Raw genomic sequence first — 20,723 nt, 5'->3', positions numbered from 1 at the left:
CTACAAGAAATCCTGGAGAGAGAGCTCTGCAAAGGGGTCCTTTCCTGAGGCTCTGTGAGGACTCTGACTGGAAGGGCTGGATGCTGCAGACAGCTAGTAGGAAAGACGACAGAGACAGGGTAAGAAAAAGAAAAAAGGTCTCAATGACAGAATATGAAAGCTGAACGTGTAATGAAAGGACAAGGGGAGGTTGAGGCAAACTTGGCAGAAATCAACTGTTAAAACAAGGAGTTTGGTCATATGGAAAACAGAAAGCCTCTTCTGTGGTTGGTGTAATGCAGGAAAAAGCTGGATGCGCCCCTCCGGAAAGGGAACTTCAAGTGCCAGTTACCAAATAAGCCAACAGACTTGCACTTTCACAGCAGTTCTCTTCAAAAGACTCAAAACATTAAGCCTGACGCTGTGGGATACGTTAGCTCTCTCTGCTTTACTGGTAGAGCTGTGAACTGGCAGGCAGAGAAGGCTGAGGGCCTGGCCGGAGCGTGGCAGCTCTCCAGAAGTCTTCCTGCAGGAGAAAGAGCTCTCAGCACCTCTCCCCTCAAAATGCAATGTTCCTAAGAAGAAGGACAGCAGCGAATGGATTGTTCTTAATACAAGGGCTGGAAGGAGAACAGAGGGTATGTTCTGGTGGCAGAGATAACAGTGAGAGTTTGTCAATTGCCATCCTTTATGTGAGAACTGGAACCTGAAACCACTACAAAATGAAGTCACAGAGCCATGTATTTAAAGCACCACCTACAAATTCAGCCATGTAAGTACATAATTTACAAGCACAGGTATTGGCTTTTCAGCAGCTGCTGCTGGAAGAGGCTAATAACCCCCAACCTGTAAGAATATCTGCTGCTTTCTCATTACTTTAAGCCTTTTGTCCTTTTTGTTATGCTTTCCCAGTTATAAATTGTGCTTTAAGTTACATTTGCCCTCCACCGGCAGAACTTGCATGTTTTTGCAGTTACAGAGAGTCAGCCTTCTCCACCTCTGACCCCACCACTTTAACAGCTGACTCGTAGCTGAGCTGCAAACAACCTGTGTGTACCTGCACATGATAGCCGCTGCAAAACCACCCCATGGAAGGCACATTTCCTTTGGAAATGAACATCTGCCCACCTACGTGTGACAGGGAACACACTTATGGAATGGATTGCACTTCTGCCCAGAGTGTAAACATTGCAAGTTGGTATTTTTCACAATGTCTTGGAAAGCATACAGGGTGGAGGAGTTCTTTCAGGATTAATGCTATTGGGATTGAAATCTTCATGTCCCTCCTGAAGCCCTGCTAAAAGTGAGGCACTCTGGTCCAGTCCCCATAAACACATTATGGAAGAGCCATGAGACAGAATGGAAGTGCTTGAGAAGCAGTTTCAGGATGTCAGCAGCTCTCCTCTCAAACCCAGTTCTTCCCCTTGGAAAGCTGTAGCTCACACCCCACCACTCTCCAGGATTTGAATCAGACTACTAAGCCAAACAGAGCCATAACTTCAAGGCATGCCCACTGCAACTTGACTTCGTGACACATTCTTCATATTATTTGACCATGAAGAGGACATCATGTATTAAAAAATCCTGTTGAATTGGTACTAATTGGAGATTTTCCAATTCAAGTCCAACGTAACATCCCAGTTTGAAAGCAGTGTGGAAGATTGGTAGATTTGATGCTCTGCCATTAGCAACATCAGCAAGTAACCAGAAATAGAGACAGAATTTCAGGAAGCCTGTTCACACTAAATACTAGGGGAGAAAAGCTTGACCGTGGTACTCCCTGGATGCCCCAGCCAACTTCAGACAAATACTTGTAACGAGACTCCTCTAAGTATGAAAATGGAAACCCAAAAGCAGTGTAATGCATACAAACCCACGTCTAACTACATTGCATCCATCTCTACTGCTTATAAACATGCTGGAAAACCAGGACATGCCACGGCAGATTTTAAGGAGAGGAGTTCAATGCTAACAGCACAGGTCACCCATTTTTTTCTAGCGCCAACAGGTCTAGAACTGAATGCAGCCATCTTTCCCACTTAGAGTTTGTGTCACTTGAAGCACAACACACACTGCTGGATCAGGCCCCAAGTCTCACTTCCAGCAGCCATCAACTCTCACTGCTTCCACCAAAGGTAAAGAGTTTCACGCCTGAAGTTGCATTCAATGCCTGCAAATCTCAGGGAAAATCCTTCCTAAGCACACAGTAAGTGCTGATTCAAAGGGCATGTTTCCAGTCAAATTAATCCTTGCAGGAACCAAGTGTTCTCAGACTACAGCACAATAAATACAGCTCTACACACCTCACTTGTGATTAATTTCTCTTCTTCCTGTTATGACAGCCAGCTGAGATTCAACCTAGACCAACCCTGCAATGTCAAATGAAGCAGGAAGGCTCAACACAGCAATTCACATCTACTTGTTTATAACTGAATTAAGCAGGCACATTTTTTTAAAGGAGTATTTCCTCATTGATGCTTTCAGAATTGAGGAAGATTATCTGTATTTATTTGACTTGCTCTCTATCAAGTGCCAAGCTCATCCTTTTCACACGACAGTATGACACCCCATATAAGAGTTACCTACGTTCATTTGCCTGAAGTTACAGGGAAGGTGCAAATCAAACAATGTCTCTTTCAGACAAAACCTTTGAAACGTATATCTACCTATATATATATATATCCACAAAGACCTAAAATGAGCATGGAACACCTGTTAAGGATCAGACAACAGCTGGAAGAACAACTGGAAGAAGGCTGGAGGCTCTTTTCCAACCTACTGCTGAATTCTTTTTCCTCCACACTCAGCAGCCCCCAGAACACACACACCTGTACACTTACACCGATACACAAGTACATCCACTGCACCTAAAGTAAGGAAGTAATAAATACATGCTTTTAAAGAGCCACCTACAAAGAGAGCTCTTCATAGTCAGATCAAAATACTGTCACATCACTGCTTTTTTTTTTTAAATAGCATCATGAAGGACAGCATGAACTTTGAGAAACGTTTGACTGGCAAGAACAAACGTGCAGCATTAATGCTGGAGTCCCAATCTGCCAGCTAAACTTGGATGCACCTTCAGCTACACTATAACTACCTCAAATTCCCAATGATATCAACTAATATCAACTATTTTCTGAAAAGAGCATGGAAGTGTTCAAAGTTTGTTTTCCTCACCATTTTTTGCACAGCTACTGGATATCCTGACAACGCTGTAAATGAAGGAAAGCCCCAGTCACAACCCCCAGGGGAACAACAGTTTCAGACATTATCTATGGTTCTGCTATTCCACCTTTGCTTTTGTATAACACACTTTATGCCATCAACCTGGATTTCAAAAGTCAGGAAGCGATCCTTATATGAACCAGCGTGCTTGTGCAATGCATTTCCCAATACAAGGAGTTACTGAAACACCTTCAGAGCAACGGATCCAGCTGTAGTTTCTCCCCAGTAACAATTTTTGAGCATACACACCTGTGCTCCCGGTACAGGGCCAAAAGGATTTGGTGGTCTCATAACAGGCTGGCTGTATATTAACGTTGGCTGTGTCATTACTGGTATACCTCCCATCTGTGATGGCTAGAAAACAATCCACACAACATTAAATCACATCTAGCATTAAAACATTTCAAGTTCTTAAGGACAGAAAGGAAAACAGCAATGCATGAAAGGCCTTGGCCCTATTTGATATATGCAGTCAAAACATTTCTATGGTGTTCTGCAAGTAGAGCTTACTAGAAAGGAACATCAGTGCACGCTTAAGGAACAGTCATAAGAACTGAGCTCATTCCATCCCTTGTAGCAAAGATGAAAAACACTGGAACACTCATTTAAAAACAAGCTTTAGTGCTGATCATCTTGCCACTAACACCGAGGTCTGACAACAGAGCTTGTCTGTGCCTCCAGAAGTACCAAGAACCTCTTCTGAGCTTCCACTGCTGAACTGGTGGAGTTTAAGAAAAAAACCTGAAAACTACGCATAAAATTAATGTTAATCCAAGCCTGAAGTGTTCTACAGTGCTGGCTGAGCTCAATTAACAATTTAACATACATCAATGGTCTTAAAGTCAAGTTTTATTTTGCTTGGACTCTTATCTCCACTGCTGTTGCTTCTGGCATTCCTCTCAGCTTTGCATGAATATCCAGTACTGGTGCTATTGAACTCATCCCATCCAAGTCACTTTTCCTTGACAAATATTAGTACTCCACCCATCACTCTAACTAGGAAGGCATCCACAGGGCAAACCCGTTCAGGAAAAACTGACCCTCTGAAAAATACCCTAACAAAGATTCAGAATAATTGCTGGTGCAATGAAGACACAGGAAAAAAGTAGCCAGGGAATGCTGAGGTCAGCAGCAGTACCAACAAAACTGCCAGTCCGGGATCCCCTCACTGACAAAAAAGGGCTCCTAGAGCTACACTTTTAAGAAAAACTAAAAAGCAGGTTGTAAAACAGGTCAACACTTACTGCTAGGGATCCTAGGAAAGTATGAAAGAGCCAGGATGTTATAAAGCCAGGACTTCCAGGATTTTATGAAGCCAAACATCGCCCTGATGACCCACCTCATCCATCTGCTCACGCTGCACGTCCAACAAGTAACAGCAACCCATAGCAACAGAACCACAGCTACTATTAATTCTAGTTTACATTTCCTATCAGCCTTTCAACACCACAATCAATGCTGCTTTACACAAGATTGCTTTCTGAAGATGCTACCTTCCCTAAGTGCTGAACCAAAGTCACCAGGCAGCCGCTGCCAGTATCACAGTGCTAAGTTACATCGATCAGATTCCAATCGGCACCCAGGTACTTTAAGCACAAATGAGTGTGCACAGAACAAGACGTGCCATTTTTTTACTCGTTTATTAAATACAAGTTATGAACCTAATTTGATTATACCATTAAACCAATTTTTATTATACAGATCAAGGTGTTTCAGGAAAATTCCATTTCATTCACTCAAAGCTGTGCTATACAACTGTACTCATGAAGAACAGAGGCAGTTAAAACATATTTCAGAAATATTTTCAGGTTTGAGCCAAGAACAAAACTTTGAACCATCGTTCAGAGCACCAAGCACCAAGGCCAGCTCTGTATCAAAGAACTTCTGCAACTGGTGTGCCAGCAAGAGATGCAGTTCTCAAGCAACACCACTACACGTGACTGAAGGCCATTCCTTCCATCCTACCACTGCTACCTGGGAGCAGAGGACAACCCCACCTCAACCCAGCCTCCTTTCAGGGAGCTGTACAGAACAATAAGCCCTCCCGAGAGCTTCCTCTTCTCCAGAGGAACAGCCCCGGTTCCCCCAGCCATTCCCCCATAAGACTTGTGCTCCAGACCCCTCACAGCTCCATCGCCCTTCTCTGCACACCCTACAGGGCCTCAATGTCTTTCTTGCAGTGAGGGGCCCAGAACTGAACACAAGGTGTGGCTTCACCAGGAGGTAAAATTCAGTCTTTGGTGAAGCAGTTCAGAAAAAAGAAAATCACTATTACCCAGTGAGTGATCAAACCATACACAGCACCTGAATGTGGAGTTACAGAAGTGCTACTCACCATCCCATAGCCCATCATCCCTGTCGGCGTTGTGGCAGGATACGCCATCACAGGCGGTGCCTAGCGGGAAGAACAGAGGTGAGCTGAGAGCAGGGATTGGCTGCGTACAGGTAAAGCTGCTGCACTTTGCTTATTATGAAGATAGCAAAGATGCGTGTGAACTTATTAGAAATTGCAGCCTTTGTGTTAAAATGGACCCAAATTGTTTGAGATGAAATATCTAGGCTTCTAAGCTTCTAGATCATCATGATGAATTTATAATCACATATCTGGTTTTAACCTGTTTGAATACTGGCATCCTCTTGACTTTCTGGTTAAAGAACATTACATGATACAGAGAGATTGTAGAAGGAATATTCATTAAGCAGATTTCTTAGAATTCCATTAAGCGTATTTCAAAATGAGAAGCTGTGGTACACGAGAGTCTTAAAAGAGAATTTTTGAAGACTGAAAGGCCAAATTACCATTGGTTTTGTAGACATTATAGGAATCCTCCTCTCTTTAGTCAGGATCTACACGCTATGGGGATCTCCCTACCATGCTTCAGTATAAGCACAACTCTAACATCTATTAATTGGAATAGAAACTCAACTTTTCTCATCTCTTGTTCAGTCTCAAATTAAGCCTAGATAAGATGATAATTCTAAACTTACAGTAGGATCATTTACTAATGCAAAGGCAGACAGAGCCCTCAAAACAATTTACATCTACTTACAACACATGGACTGTAACTCACGCTGTCTCTCCCTCATCTGCTCAGTGCACTCAATTTGAACAGATTAGGAATCCCCCTAGCACCTTACAGGCACATTTACACTATCCTCACCCCAAAGTAACTTCCATGAAGTTAGAGGCAGAACGCTGTCAGAGGAAACCTAGGACTGAGCTGCATTTGTATAAACAGCCTGGCACCATATACATAAAAAAAACAGCTGATAACTCTTAGGCAGTCTAAAGTACAATGGAAGACACTTCTTTACAAAACCACTGTCTTTGTTTTACAGCTTCATCAGCCACTTTTGAAATGAGTATCAATTCTCATAAGGACAAAAACAGTTTTTTCCATGCTATAAATTGTGTTTATTAGCATTCAGCTAACTTGCTGCCTTATCCATACCATCTCCTTTTCTCTTAGGGAAAAGTCTGATTTTTCATTGCCATGGGGATTAGTACTCAGAACAAGGCAGACAATGCACACCTCCCAGCACGCACAGGAGGTTATTAACACAGAAAAAAGGGAAGCGGTGACACACTCACAATTAAGATAAATTAAATGAATTTAAACAGATGAATTGTAACGTGAAGCACAGGACATCAACAGTGCTGTTTCTGAGCTGAGTTCAAAGGTATCAGCTGCCTTTTTCATACATGGTAGCCAGTGCCATGGGCATTTCAATTGCCATCAGGACGCATTTCCCTGTCAGGAATATCTAGACTGCATATATCCACACGGCCAGAATGGCTGCTCTGAAGGGCATTCTTCTTTTCTCAGGGTACTTTGGTTGTTCTTTCAATGTTACTTAAACATATTGGCTACATAGATTCTTTTTGACTGCTCCAGTAATGAACCTGACACCTGCAACGAAAACAGAACTCAGGGAAAGACCAATACCACTGCTTGCATCAACTCTTTGAAATGAAAGATTCTGCACTGCTCAGATAGCAAGCATTGGATATTGCTTGCCCATTGAACTGTCAGCACGGCTCTTCCTTCTTAATGTGAACATTAATTGCATATTGGTCTCTCCCCTCTGAAAAACACTCAAGATCTACCACAAATGTGGATAAAGTGCCAAGTGTAACAGAAGCCCGTGAGGTTTCATGCAGTTATTCAAACACAAACATCTTATCTTCATTCAAAATTCACCAAGTGCATTGAAGGCAGCACAGACACACACCCCAGCTCTCTGGCAGCAAATGGTACAGTTTAAAGCAAGGAAAAATAATCTTGGTATTTCCCATGCCATCATTCGAATCAAGAGCCTGCAGAACACCTATGAAGTTTGTGTATGCTAGGAAAAGCTCAATTTTTGGCACACCAAAGATTTTAAAATGAGAAATGTGTAAATAGCAAGAAGGTTATGAGATTCTGCAACAGCAGTGGTTAATATCAGCATGCCAGTTGATTGCAAAAAGGCTGTGGGTTGTTTCACTTACGTATTGTGGAAAATGCATGCCATTCTGTATTTCCCAGGGAGAACAATTACATAATGCAATAACACTGGATTAGAAGCAAATACTTACACAATGGAATATACACAGATAGCATTTTAGTTCACAGATACATTACATGTCCACCCCAACGCATTCTTGTAATTCAAGTCATTTACTGAGACAGCGTACATCCATGATACTGCCCTTAGCACGTTCTTAATTGCTCTGCACAGTCCATTTATTTGGTATATGCCTTTTTCCAAAGACAAGGAAGTCTTCTTTTCAAAAGCATATTTATTTAGCAAGCAGCAGTAACTCCACAATAAATAGACCAGCACAGGAAGGCAAATTTTCTTCTCGATTATTTGTTTCTGGGTTTTTATGTTCACAGAACAGTTTCACAGGAAGAAAAGTGTCTCAGCAACTAAGAATAAAAGTTGTTAAATATAATGACTTATCACAAGAAGATGCATATACAAGACATGAGTTATTCAACAGATTAAAGCACACAGATAAACTCAAACCATCAATCACTAAAGGAAGTGAGAAATCACTTTCTTCAATACCTACACACCTTGCAGTAAGGCCCACAAACATTTCTCTCTGTGACTGAGCTGGTAACACTGGTCACCACTGGGGTGAGGTGGTGGATCCAGAGACACTCTCTTTCCTAACCCATAATGTTTGGTTATTGCACTGTGGATTCAACCTCCCCCAGTTGGAGTCAGATGCAATAAATCCTCTGGGACTTTTTGTTACCTGCTCTGGCAGCGTACAGTACTCCAAGTCACTGGTGAAAGGGTGAGCAGGATCCACATGCAAAAGTGGCCCATTACCACATGAGAATTACCCATATATATCTTCTATTATTTTGGACACGTTAGTTAAGAACCCTCACCTGACATGCTACCCAAAATTCTAGCCAATACTACATGCTACTACAGTGGGCACCACAAATGAGAAGTACCTGAAGATTAATCTCAGCCCATTCTCACCCCCAGAGCAGGCTAAGTGTTGTAATAGTAAACACACTTGGCACGTACGTCAACACACCTGAAGAACACAGTTGTCAGACTTGTTCTTAACTAGACTACCAAGTATCCCCAACACATCAGTCCATGGCTTCATGTTAATTCACTGAAACATGAAGCCAGCTATCCTGCCATGACACACTGCTCAAGGAACACCAAAGTTTATGTTAAACTTGCATATCTCACAGCAAACTAATTTACTAGAACTGCACAGCTGAGAAAAACAAATCCAAGCAGCACACATCTCAAACTGATCCCTATTTCAATTTTCTACTGCCTCTTTCCTGCAGCTGTCACTTCCAAATTTGTCAGTTTTCAGTCACTATTTTAAAATGACTGTTTGCTTACCAGCGTTGGAGCGTTCCACGCAGTTGTAGGTGCAATCTTGGGTTGCCAGTTGGAACCACCTGTTAGTTTCTTTTCACTTGGTTGAGTCCAATTTACATCACTTCAAATAAATTTGTAAAAGAATTGTTAGAAAAATAATCGATTTGCTTTTACAAAATGTGAACAGTGTTTCCTCTTTGAAACTTTCATTTAGCAACGCTCATTCAGCAAGTGAGTTGAAGAAAGGTCTGAGGGTAAGGTAACACCCAGAGGGTGGTGACACACTGGAACAGGTTGCCCAAGGAGGCTGTGGATGCCCCATCCCTGGAGGCGTTCAAGGCCAGGCTGGATGTGGCTCTGGGCAGCCTGGGCTGGTTGGTGACCCTGCACATAGCAGGGGGGTTGGAACTGGATGATCAACTGTAGTCCTTTTCAACCCAGGCCATTCTATGATTCTATGTCCAGAGAAAGCCACCTTAGCTTGATTCAAGCTCAGATTCCCTGGTATGGCTTAGCCTAGCTTACTTTACTGAAGTCAAAATAGTTTAGTGATGAACAACTACACACTAGACTTCTGCTAGAGTGACTGCAGAGTTGGCAATAGGCCGCCCCAGTGAGCATGAAATTGCTGATCACATTCTCAACTTCACTGCTAGAACAGATGCCTGCTTTTCTAGAACAGGCCCTGCTTCAAAATTCACTTCCCTAAAGGTCAAGCAGAAGCCTGAGGTTTGTGGTCTCACATACTGTAGCTCTGCATGCACTAGGATCACATGAAGTATTTAGAATGCGTGATATGATCACTACAACCTAAAGAAATAATCTGAACTCATTTCCCAAAAATACAGACAACCTGAAAGAACTCAGACAAAGGATGGCATCTTGCCACTGCTGTTACTCCTCAACCTATAGTCTTTCAAGCATCTCTTAATTTGTTACATCCCATGCGATGAGAATCAAAGAGAATCAAAGCACCACCCCAAACAAACATGCTCTGAAGGGCAGATGACGCTCTGGGCAAGTTGGAACCTGTGCTTTCATAAGATTTTACTACGAAGAGGAAAAGCTCCATTATTGATTAGGCATACTCACTTTTTAGTAGTTCCATTTCCAATGCCCAAATCTGTCACAAAGTAGAAAAAGACACTACTGAGATTTTATTCACTTAAGAATTAAATACGTATTTATGTAAGTTGTTCAATACTTACTGCCTACGAGATTGGCTAAAGATGAATCCAGATCATCTGACACTAATTTGTTAGGTGGTACTTTGGCAACTGGAAGACTCTGGTTCTGGGAGGCCACTGTTGGTTTTAGTAGACCACCTAATTCATCAAAGCCTTGAAATGATAAACAAACTGATTTGAATCATAGGCTTCCCATGAACTTTGTGATATTCAGTTCAGCAGACAGCTAGCTCAGCACAAAGGGTGAAACAGCTTAACCTAGTAGCAGCACTACAATGAACACAAGATAAAAGCACTGTGCCTTTGGATAGAAGAGAGACTACAGAAAAAGGAGGCTTTGTTCTACTGATTTAACCTACATGACATCTATTTTATATAAAACAGATTCACAACCACCACAAAACATGAAAAAAAAAACAAAATTAAATGTATCTAAACGATTTCAGTTGTATCAAAGTGTTTGCTTTTAGCACTTCACTGGTTTGGCCAAAGCCAATCCAATATCGGAAAGTTAAATGTCAGAAGGCCGGAATATTTACTTCCCAAATCCTCAGAAAAACAAAAGGGTTCTCAGTTTGATTACAATCCAAATACCATGTTTTTGATGGTTCACCCTTATATGATCATTTCCTGAAGTGAATCTCTGCATCAAAAAGCAATGCACAGGCAACTGAGTGTGTTGATAATGTTTTGCACCACTGACTAAAATTAAGAAGCAACTTTAACTCCACTTATTGCTGCAGTACACAGTTGACAACACTTAAATAATGCTGTTCACAGTGTGAAGTTTCAATGCAGAAAAGATTTAAGGAATTAAATGTTTCTTCAGAATACATACAGAAATAATGAAGTAGCCTTTCCTTACACAGTAAGAAAAAGCTAGATGAAGAATGCTGTTATTGATCCTTTAAAGCCTGCTTTCTTTTGTCAACTGGAACACTGTCATATGATTAAACACAGATTACAAGGACGTGTCACCTATTTTGGTAGATGTCTTACCACCAGAATCTAGGACAACATTAGAAGATTTGTTTCCAAACACAGACTCAAAGTCAACATTAAGGCCAGCTGATGGCTGTGGTTGAGAAACAGGCGACGGAGTGAACCCTGCATGGAAAAAAAATAAAGCAGTTGAATACTTGTGTGAAGCTTTCCTCATTAATTTGCTTTCTTTATGGAAACGACAACAAACACGTAGATTATTTCAGTGATAAAGAATGATTAGGAAGACCTCAAGTGATCACATTACACTCCAACATGGAGAGTTTTCATAGGAAAAGAGCTGGAACTTGAACTCCTCCCAAGAAAAAAGCTTCTGTCTCAAAAGAATGCCAGCAGACTATGGGAGATCCTCCCCCATTGCTAAATCTCTGGCACTATTCGTACCATCCCTGTCTTTAACTAACTGCTTACAATTATTTAAGGAAAAATTATTGTGCTTTTGCAGGAAATGCAGCTGGTTAGATGCAGAATCTGTTTCAAAATTACTTGCCACCACCTTTCCACTACTGAGCTGCTCTCAGATACAACCAGAGCACGATCCATACTACCCCAACACACCTGACTGTCATGCTTTCAATAACACATTCCTAATACTAAAATTTTAACAGTTGTTTTTGAGCACAAATTATTTCACTTGTTTCCTGCTGTGTACCTATAAAGCAAATATGATCTTTGGTAAGTGTTCTCCAGATGCTTTTTTTCCTCTCCACACTGAGAACTTACTGCATTGCAGAGCACAGTCAGTTTTAAGCAATACTAAATAAAGTTGACGGCTCAGATATGAAAGCTCATGTCTTCTGGTGTTACATACAGAGTCTGTGCAGATGTATGCATCTACATCTCAAGTCATGCAATTATAGAAATTATTCCTATGTAAAAAAAAACAACAAAGAATGCTTGAAGTGTTGCAAATTAGCTTCTGGTTTTGAACAAATTCTAATGATATGTAAAAACAGAAGAAAGGGTTGCACACTTCAATAATAAAACCCCTCAGTGACCTGCCCGATAGTTAGATCGCTTTCAGCATGCTGACACAGCTCATTTCAGTCTTCATGTTCTCCTAAAATAAGTGAGACTTCACCTAACACTTAATGATTGATGGTGCAATCCTTGTACTCAAACTTCACAGAGCTGATTTGGGTCACCTTTCCTATTGGTCTTAAAGGAAGACAAAACTTTCAGGTCAAAAGCATCCACCAAGAAAATTCATTTTTTCCATTAAGCACAAATCAAATAAGAACTCGGAACAGCATACAAGGACATGAGGGAAGCAGTAATGTGGGAAAAGATAGGGAAGTGAATAAACAACAAAACAAAATGAGTATCTTTGTGACAAGTACAGCATCAGGTTGTAGCAGGCCATTTCAGAGACTCTGAACTGCATATCAGAATTCCTTTGATAGGATGTCCTGCAAATCGTGCCCATACCAACAAGTCTGACAATGTAACTCATTGTTCTTTAAAACATGGGCTTCAGTGGTACAAGTGAGATAACGTTCCCACTCTCATATTCTCAGGTGTTTCGAGCAATAGGAAGTGAGACAAACCAGAAGACAAAACATTGCTTGGTACTTTGTGAGTTGGGCTCAGTGAAAAGATCAAATCGTTCTCCTGGTACGACTCCAGCTGGTTGTTTTTAGTGTTTTTAAACAAAACATCACTTTGTAGTGTTTAAGAATCAACTTTTCCACAAAACACGAATTGAAGCTATTGCTAAGCCTCGCATAGCAGCAGTGCTAACAGCCCCTCCTCCTCCTGGTTTAGGCTGTTATCTGTCACAGCCAGCAGCCCACCCAACTGCTGGCAAGGCACCACAGAAACAGCAGCAATACAAGTTACTGTGCAGACATCACCTCGCTGCACAAATTAGACGCGTGTAATGCAGAGGATACCATCTGTGTGTTCTGTTGTGAACCTCTGTCCTCAGAACATCCCAACCCCTGTCTCACAAGCAGTGAAGGTGATTAATGCAGCAACACGTACAGAAGGAATCCTGAAATGGGGAGATACTCATTTCTCAGACTAAAGCCTTGTTTAAGCACAAACCAGAAAAAGATGAGCTACCTGTGACAGCACATCTAGCATAAGCACTGCTACAGAAATCAAAGTTGAGCCAATGTAGTAAGGCACTTCTGTAGCCAATAACAGACCTAATAATTCCAGGCACACGACACATTCAAACTTGAGTGTTTGAGGTGAGGCTCCATCCTGTTACCTACCTCCAAAGAGACCAGCTACAGAAGAAGGCTCACTGCGGAAATGAGAAGCACTAGGGAAAGCTTGAGGACCACAAAAAGAGTCTGATAAGGCATGTCACACAAAAGAGAGAAAGCCAGGAAAGGAGAAGAGGGAGAGTTACAGAAAGAGAACCAAGATACACTCTATTTGCTATTCAAATATTTAATTTCAGGTCAGTCTATAAATCCACATATACTCTAACAACATAGAAACAACAGAACAAAATTAATACAGGTAAGACATACAAGAAACGAGTTTGTATCATCTATAACTCTAAAGGGAAAAAAACACTTTCAACATTACAGCTAAGTTAGGATAAACACATTTTTTTTCTTTCTTTTTTTTTTCCCCAGTAAATGCCATGTTTTACACCCTTTGGAAAAAAAAGTGTAAAAACTTCAAGGCATTTTTCTTATACCTGAAGAATAACGATACAGCCCAACAGTGGATTCATATTTGGTTGCCACAAAGGGATTTAGTTCAGTGAATGGATTGTAATGATCTAAAGAATCAGAAAGAGTTATTTTAAATCCGTGTTCACATTATCATAGCGCCTAGTTTTTGCTACTGCTAGAGCTGCATCTACTTTCATAGGTCAGTATGTCAGGAAGTCACACACTGCTTACAGACAGAACTTCGTAGAGTGAGATGCTGAAGGGGAAGGCAGTGTAACAACGCCGTCCGTCCTCAGCAGGTCAGGGCTGGACTGTGAATGAAGAACGCCCACAAACCCACCCAGCTGTGCACCACAGCCCTGCACTGCCACAGCTTTCTGTAGGGCTGCAGAACAAACCACAGCCAGGAAGCTGCTCTGACTGAACGGTAACTCCACTGCCAAGCTTCATTTCAAATGGTCACTCTGCATTTGCCTGCAGCCATACCAGTTTCTTAGAAGCGGGGGAAAAGTGAATAGAAACAGACCGAGTCATTACACCACAGTTACAACTCGGAGTATTTGTAAACTACTGCCTCAACCAACTAAACATCAGTGGGAATTCCAGAGAGGTCTCACAACAGGAGTTCTGCTCTGGAGACTCTTGCTTCTCCTCTCCCCACTAAGACAAGACAAGCTTGGAAACTCGTCAAAATACTGGTGGCATCTCCAAAGAGATCCTTGGTCTTCTCCTTGTTCAGAAACAGAGCTATCAAATATCTTTCTTATAAGAAAGTCTGGATTCTTCTGAGATCAGTTCTAGTGAGGTTCAACCTGAGAAAGAAAGCCCTGTTGGTGCACTGAGACTGTCTTCAAACCAAGCAGTCTAAGAACAGAACTGACACATCATTAACTGATTTTTTTTTATTCCCAGAAAGCTAAAATACTGACAAGCAATCCAATTCCGAGGGACTTGAACCAACAAACACATGACAGGGATTTCTGGTATGACAGCACGTTGAATCACCTCCAAACTAAGTTTTAATGTTTTTTAAGTGGTGAGTTCTTAGTTAATTGCCTGAGATGAACAGAATACACATCAAAATGTCTGTGGCTTTATCAGTTTTGCATGTTAGCAAAACTGCAGAAAACAAATCCTCTGCATAGAAAATCACAGTGAGCTCCAACGTTCAAAAAGAACGTTTCAATCTGAGGAACAGAAAATTAATTCTCAGACACATACAGTATTTTACCTTAAAACTCCCAAGCATAAGAGCCTGTATTGAAACAAACTCAAACAACTGCTTTAACTGTAACTGAGTTCCATCATCAGCAAGAATACCACCACAGTTAATATCAAGGAAGGATATTAACACTATTTTTAAGACACAACTAATAAATCAAGTTCTAACGTACCACGAAAAACATCCGTTACTCTTTCTGGATTCTCAGAAGCCCCCAAATATGTTTTAGAAACCAAAATAATAAAATGATCGGAAATAGGTAATTAATTTAAAACGGTACTTTACCAACAAACATTTCATGTGTGGGTGTCCTACTGGTGAAAGTAGAAACATCAGAAGACACAGACAGATGAGCAGCATCGTTAGTTTTTGTAAGGAAAGGATTTAGGTTTGGAATGGCATCATCAACATTATCAACAGTAGCAGAAAAAGGATCTGTCCAATTCCAGAAAGCAAGAGAAAGAAAAGGGAGATGGGTTTAGTTGTATGTTACTTCCTAGGTATAGAAGAGTAAGGAGAGTTAGAAGAGTCCAAGTAGTATTGTTTTATCCCAAAACCTCTAAATTTGGGACGACCTGGCTATTTAATTTTTAAGTTGACCAGAACTATCCATACATTCTCTGCCCATGGAAAAGTGTATTAGCTACCCTTTTGTTCTTAAAAAGAATTATTACTACCTTGGTTTTACACAACATGCTTCCTCTATATTAAGTCTAATACAGAAAATTAGCATGCTACTTATCTTTAAATACAAGCAGTTTTTGCTCTACTCAGTCATATCCCCCAATACTTGCAACAAGCTTACTGAAGCAGTGACTGCCTCCTACCATAGCACAACACCAGACTCTCAATGCAAGTCTACAATCCAGTCTACAAATGGCTTTAAAAAAGTATGCAAAGAAAACCACCAGCTGCAATCCCAGAACAAAGTGCTAACTTTCTCTTTTCCATCTACTGATCTTAGAACTTGACGCTTTTTGTGTTTCTCAGCATCATGAAATTCTCAAGAGCTGAAAATATATCGAGGCACAGAAGCAAAGTCCTTACTATGAAACTTGTGGACATGTCGTTGGCCATGAAGAGAACTGCTCTGCTTCATAGAACCATTAGTGTTGGAACAGAGCACTAAGATCACCCAGTCCAACTGCGGAGCCATCAGCACCATGCCCACCCACCTGCGTCCCTCAGTGCCACATGTGCACAGTTCAACACCTCCAGTGAACCCATCACCTCAAGCAGCCAGTTCTGAGAATAAACCTTTCCTAATATCCAAGCTGAGCCTTCCCCACACAACTCAAGGCAGCTACCACTCACCCTACCATTATAGAGAGGCCAAGCCCACCTCCTTTCTGAGAGTTGTGGAGAGCGATGAGGCCTCCCCTATTCTCCAGCCCCATTTTATCACACTGCCTAGAACCACACTTACTGTTCCAGACAAAACCATATGCAGAAATGTCAGTAATGCTTGTAAGAGATCTGAGTGCCTCACGGTCTTGGCACTTAGCTTTTAAACCAGGTTGGTTTACTGATCATTCACAACTAGTAAATACTACTGAGACATAGACAGAAGTTTCAGACTGCCTCTGCCTGAATCTGATCTCCTGATTCTTAGCTATAAATCTTATACAGTTTGATAACATGTAGCTGCCAGTCATATGCAAATCCTAAAGAAAATGAAGTCTTAAAATCATAAATGCATTATACTTCACAGACTAAATGCATTTGCACTTTCATTTTCTGCAAGCCTGAAACCTTTTTCAGCAACATTTTGTTTCTTCCACAGACTGCCTGGCTACATCACAAGTACTTTACCAGGCATTATTACTATTTTTCTTAATCATACAGTTACAAAAAACAGAGTAACCAACAGTGAGTAGAGAATAAGCACCCTAATTAATGTTCCATTTGTAATAAACAGCAGCAATACAAAAACCTACTAGCTTTTGTATGCCTTAGGCAATAACATTACCATCTAACATATTGTGGACATGTCAAACAGCCAGGCACCTGAAATGAGTCCCTGCTGCAGGTATGTATCCTCCGTCTACTATGAATGCCACTTCAGAATGCACAGAACAAACTGATCTGACAATAAAACACAGCACTATCCTTTAATCAACTCCTGCTTGCTTGCTGTTGCTGCTTCACATTCCTCTCATTCTATTGGTTCTTCTTACAATTGGAAAAAAAAAAACAATCAGGTAGGATAAACTGATTTTTTCCACACTGGTACATCTGTTCTGCTTCTCAAGTTCTGATCACTGGCAAACAGCAGATCAAACAGCTGGGATGGTCCTCAAACCATCTCAGTAACAGCTCTTATAAAGGCTTCCTTTATTCTTCTTAGCCTTTTTTGTTTGTTTTCCACATTACTTTACTATTCTTGTTTGAAACTACTGTCTACTGGAATTATTTAAACTTGTACAAAGCAGGGTAAGTATTAATTACCACCCTCTGTTCCCAAATGTCAACAGCTGCATGTTGCTTTGTGTTTTGACTAGTAAAGAAATTGAATACAACTTGAGCAGAATTCTCTCAGAAATGTCATCTTCTCTCTAACTCTTTTTGCTGGTCTGTCTCACCCCAGTTCTAAACCAGCATGTTTACATCTGAAAATCTGCCAATGCCTGTGACAGAGATAACTGAGAATTAATTGGTTTGGATAATTCACATCATTAAAAAAAAAATTGAAAATTCAATTGCTGTCTCTCCTGACAGCAACACTGAACTGTTTCTAAAGCCCTGTTTCATCTCTGAATACACACGGTGTCTGCTTGTGTCAGTGGAATCACTGCACCTTCAGGTGATCTTCAAGCATTAGTAATTCAGGTGCATTCAAAAAAAGTTATTGGAATTTTGCAGACTTCTACCTTCCATCCATCCAGCCCGTAGCAACTTACCTGAGAGAGAGGAATGACTAACATTTTTCTGTGGCATCCCTTACAGTTTAAAGAAACCGAAGACATGCAATAACAGAACTCACGCTCTAGGAATTTCTAACCTCATTAGGGTTTTTGCCAGATAGCAGTGAAAGGCAGCAACCCAAATAAAATGGGTTCATCACACAGTTTATCCTTTTATCACATACCTAAAGGATGCTGAGTAAATCTCATCAGCAGTCATTCTTGTTCACTGCAAGTCAATTTGTACCTTTTTTGATACTCTTCTCAAAGTCCCTGAATACACCAAATACAAACATCATCATCTCATAAAATTACCTAGGGGAGGGATGCTGTGCAGTGGTTAGAGCACAGGACTGGAAATAGCTCAGGTTCCATTCTTGGCTCTGCCACTGATTTGCCACATGACTTCATGCAAGTCAGTTAACTGCTCAGATTTCCTCATCTGTAAAATGTGGAAAGCACTTCTTATCTACCTCACTTACGTGAAGTGAGTGTTCATGTCTGCAAAGCTCCACAGATTTGTTTTTTTAATGAAAATTAATAAGGAAGTGGTGAACCCAGAATTTTAACTTACAGCTTCAGCAGACAGCCTGAAATCTTCAGTTAAAGGAGTTAATCTTAGAAGTATTTAGAAACGTCATGAGGAAGCAGATACACCAATGATTATTACAGAAGACTCTTACCAGAAATAACACAACACTGAACAAACAAGGACCTCCAGGCTCAATTTCAGGTTCTTAATACAAAAAAAGTGGTAAAACTTAACACCACTAGGTTGTGATATGACCGTCACAAGGACAACAACCTCCCCTTCCATCTCTCACCCATGAGATAATCAGATAAATAGAACAAGCTGAAGTAGAAGATATTCCCGAAAGCAAACAAGATGAGCCAAAACATTTTCACAGTGTCTGAACTTTAAGCCTAACAGGCATCAAAATTTGTATGCGTAACTTGATGTGCTCCCCATTGCACCTTTCTCCAAAGATGTCCTTTCATTTTGCTGAGCAGAGCAAGTCAATTTTTTCATTTTCCTGGAAGGTACTGCATACATTGCTATCGTTTCCATCAACCAGAATTATTTCCCTACAAACCAGTAGGAGAAGATACACAGGACACCAAGTACACACCAGAAGTAAACAGGAAAGAAGAAAACATACACTGCGTGTCACAAAGTTCACTTAGGTAACTAGGAAGACTTTTAAGAAAAGCTTATAAAGGAAAGTGAAACTGCAGAAGAGTATTATTCCAATGCTTATGAAGCTTTCTGAAGCAGCAACTCCTATTTTTCAGCAACATTAAGCAGTTATTATGCAACTGTTTCCAGATAAGACAATAAAATTTGACACTAAGCATCATTTATGAAGAAGAAAGCTTTATGCAAGGTTTTTAAACTTTCATTCAGTATAACCAACAGTGCGAGCAACCAGTACCTGTTACCTGTACCAAAAGTATGCTGGGACTCTGCAAAGCAGAAAAGAGATGAATGGCAAGTGCTCTAACTAATTTACAATAGCATTCATGACTTCTGAGACTCCTGCCTTGCCTTCTTGATTTAAGGGCGTGCTCGTATCAGTAAGACCATCTAACAGCTCATTCATCATATCTTTCTTTTTGTACTTTTTGCCACAGTTTCTTTTTGTAGTTAAATACAAATTCCCTGCTGTATTTCAGAGGTGCTTGTTTTGGTTTTGAAACCTGGATCTGGACTGCCATGCTTTCCAAACACGTTTGTTTCAATTGCTTCTTTTCAGGTCTCATCCAAATTCTTACCTATTATAACTGGAAATTTTGCAAAATTGATTTAACTTCAGTCTACATGAAATAGTGACTTGAGAAATTCCACATTCAGAATCAGTATGCAGTGGAGTTCAGTATCTGACAGACATCTTCACACAAAAGGATTCTCACAGCTAATTTTCTGTAGCTTGCTCACGGTCCCTGAAGGCAGCAGTTATGAGGATGACTCTGCTGGTCAATGACTAAAGGCACATCTCAAATCAAGACTGTAATAACCACGTGCTTCTATATCTTAATCTGTACTCAGATCTGACTTGTTCCCTATTCTTCTAACCCATTCTTAACTTGTCTCTGCAATTTCTCTTCACAAGTTTTTGTGGAACAAACAGCTCACTGTCTGGGCACACATTTCACAGCAATACAGGCACAGTAACTGAAAACTTTAAGTCAAAATTCTTACCTCCCCAGGTACTTCCTACTTGTGGAGCAGCAGATATAGGATGTACAGAAGGATGAAAAGTTGGCTGCAAATCAAGCAGATCATTTGGCAGCTTTGAAGTGCTACAAAGACAAATCAATACAAGCGTTTGAACTGCATCATGGTTCTCAAAGCAAGGCAAATGCTAGCAGCTGTCAACAATAAAGAAAGCTTTGTAACAAACTAGAAGTTATAAAAGTTGATGCAACTAAACCAAAATAATCAAATTTGCTGAATTTCATATTATGTTTTACAAGAAAGGGTAAATACAGAAAGCTGTGTTATACCAAATGACTGATAAATCAAGTTGTCTAAATTATGACCAGCTTTCCCATCTTCCCCATAGTCTAACAGGGCTAAAACATCTCAAGATCAAATGATCTGCAGCAGCTTTTAGAGGAACCTCATGAAGCTCCATGCACTGTGGAACTCACTTTAATGGGTTACAACAAAGTGTTACATCTAAACATAACAAGACCTGTCCACTATCAGAAACTAAAAACT

The 20,723-nt window shown here is 40.6% G+C and overlaps 1 protein-coding gene across 5 annotated transcripts in view; it reads right to left on the bottom strand.

The window, feature by feature from the left end:
* Nucleotides 1–20,723, bottom strand: part of PICALM (phosphatidylinositol binding clathrin assembly protein) — a gene marked incomplete at both ends in the record, with an annotated part of 61,131 nt that continues 40,408 nt past the window's right edge. The window contains 12 exons of one of the 5 annotated variants that reach the window (XM_079543846.1): nt 1–93; nt 3,457–3,561; nt 5,543–5,602; nt 7,700–7,723; nt 9,076–9,175; nt 10,147–10,177; nt 10,263–10,394; nt 11,241–11,348; nt 13,463–13,543; nt 13,900–13,983; nt 15,384–15,533; nt 20,202–20,302. In XM_079543846.1, the coding sequence (XP_079399972.1) occupies nt 1–93; nt 3,457–3,561; nt 5,543–5,602; nt 7,700–7,723; nt 9,076–9,175; nt 10,147–10,177; nt 10,263–10,394; nt 11,241–11,348; nt 13,463–13,543; nt 13,900–13,983; nt 15,384–15,533; nt 20,202–20,302 (1,069 nt within the window). Of the gene's footprint in view, nt 94–3,456; nt 3,562–5,542; nt 5,603–7,699; nt 7,724–9,075; nt 9,176–10,146; nt 10,178–10,262; nt 10,413–11,240; nt 11,349–13,462; nt 13,544–13,899; nt 13,984–15,383; nt 15,534–20,201; nt 20,303–20,723 lie in introns of all 5 variants that reach the window. The other 4 variants (XM_079543847.1, XM_079543848.1, XM_079543849.1 and 1 more) reach the window with 4 other exon arrangements.

Source organism: Tetrao urogallus (genome assembly GCF_951394365.1).
Source record: "Tetrao urogallus genome assembly, chromosome: 1".
Taxonomy (NCBI): Eukaryota; Metazoa; Chordata; class Aves; order Galliformes; family Phasianidae; genus Tetrao; species Tetrao urogallus.
This window is presented reverse-complemented; position numbering and strand designations above follow the sequence as displayed.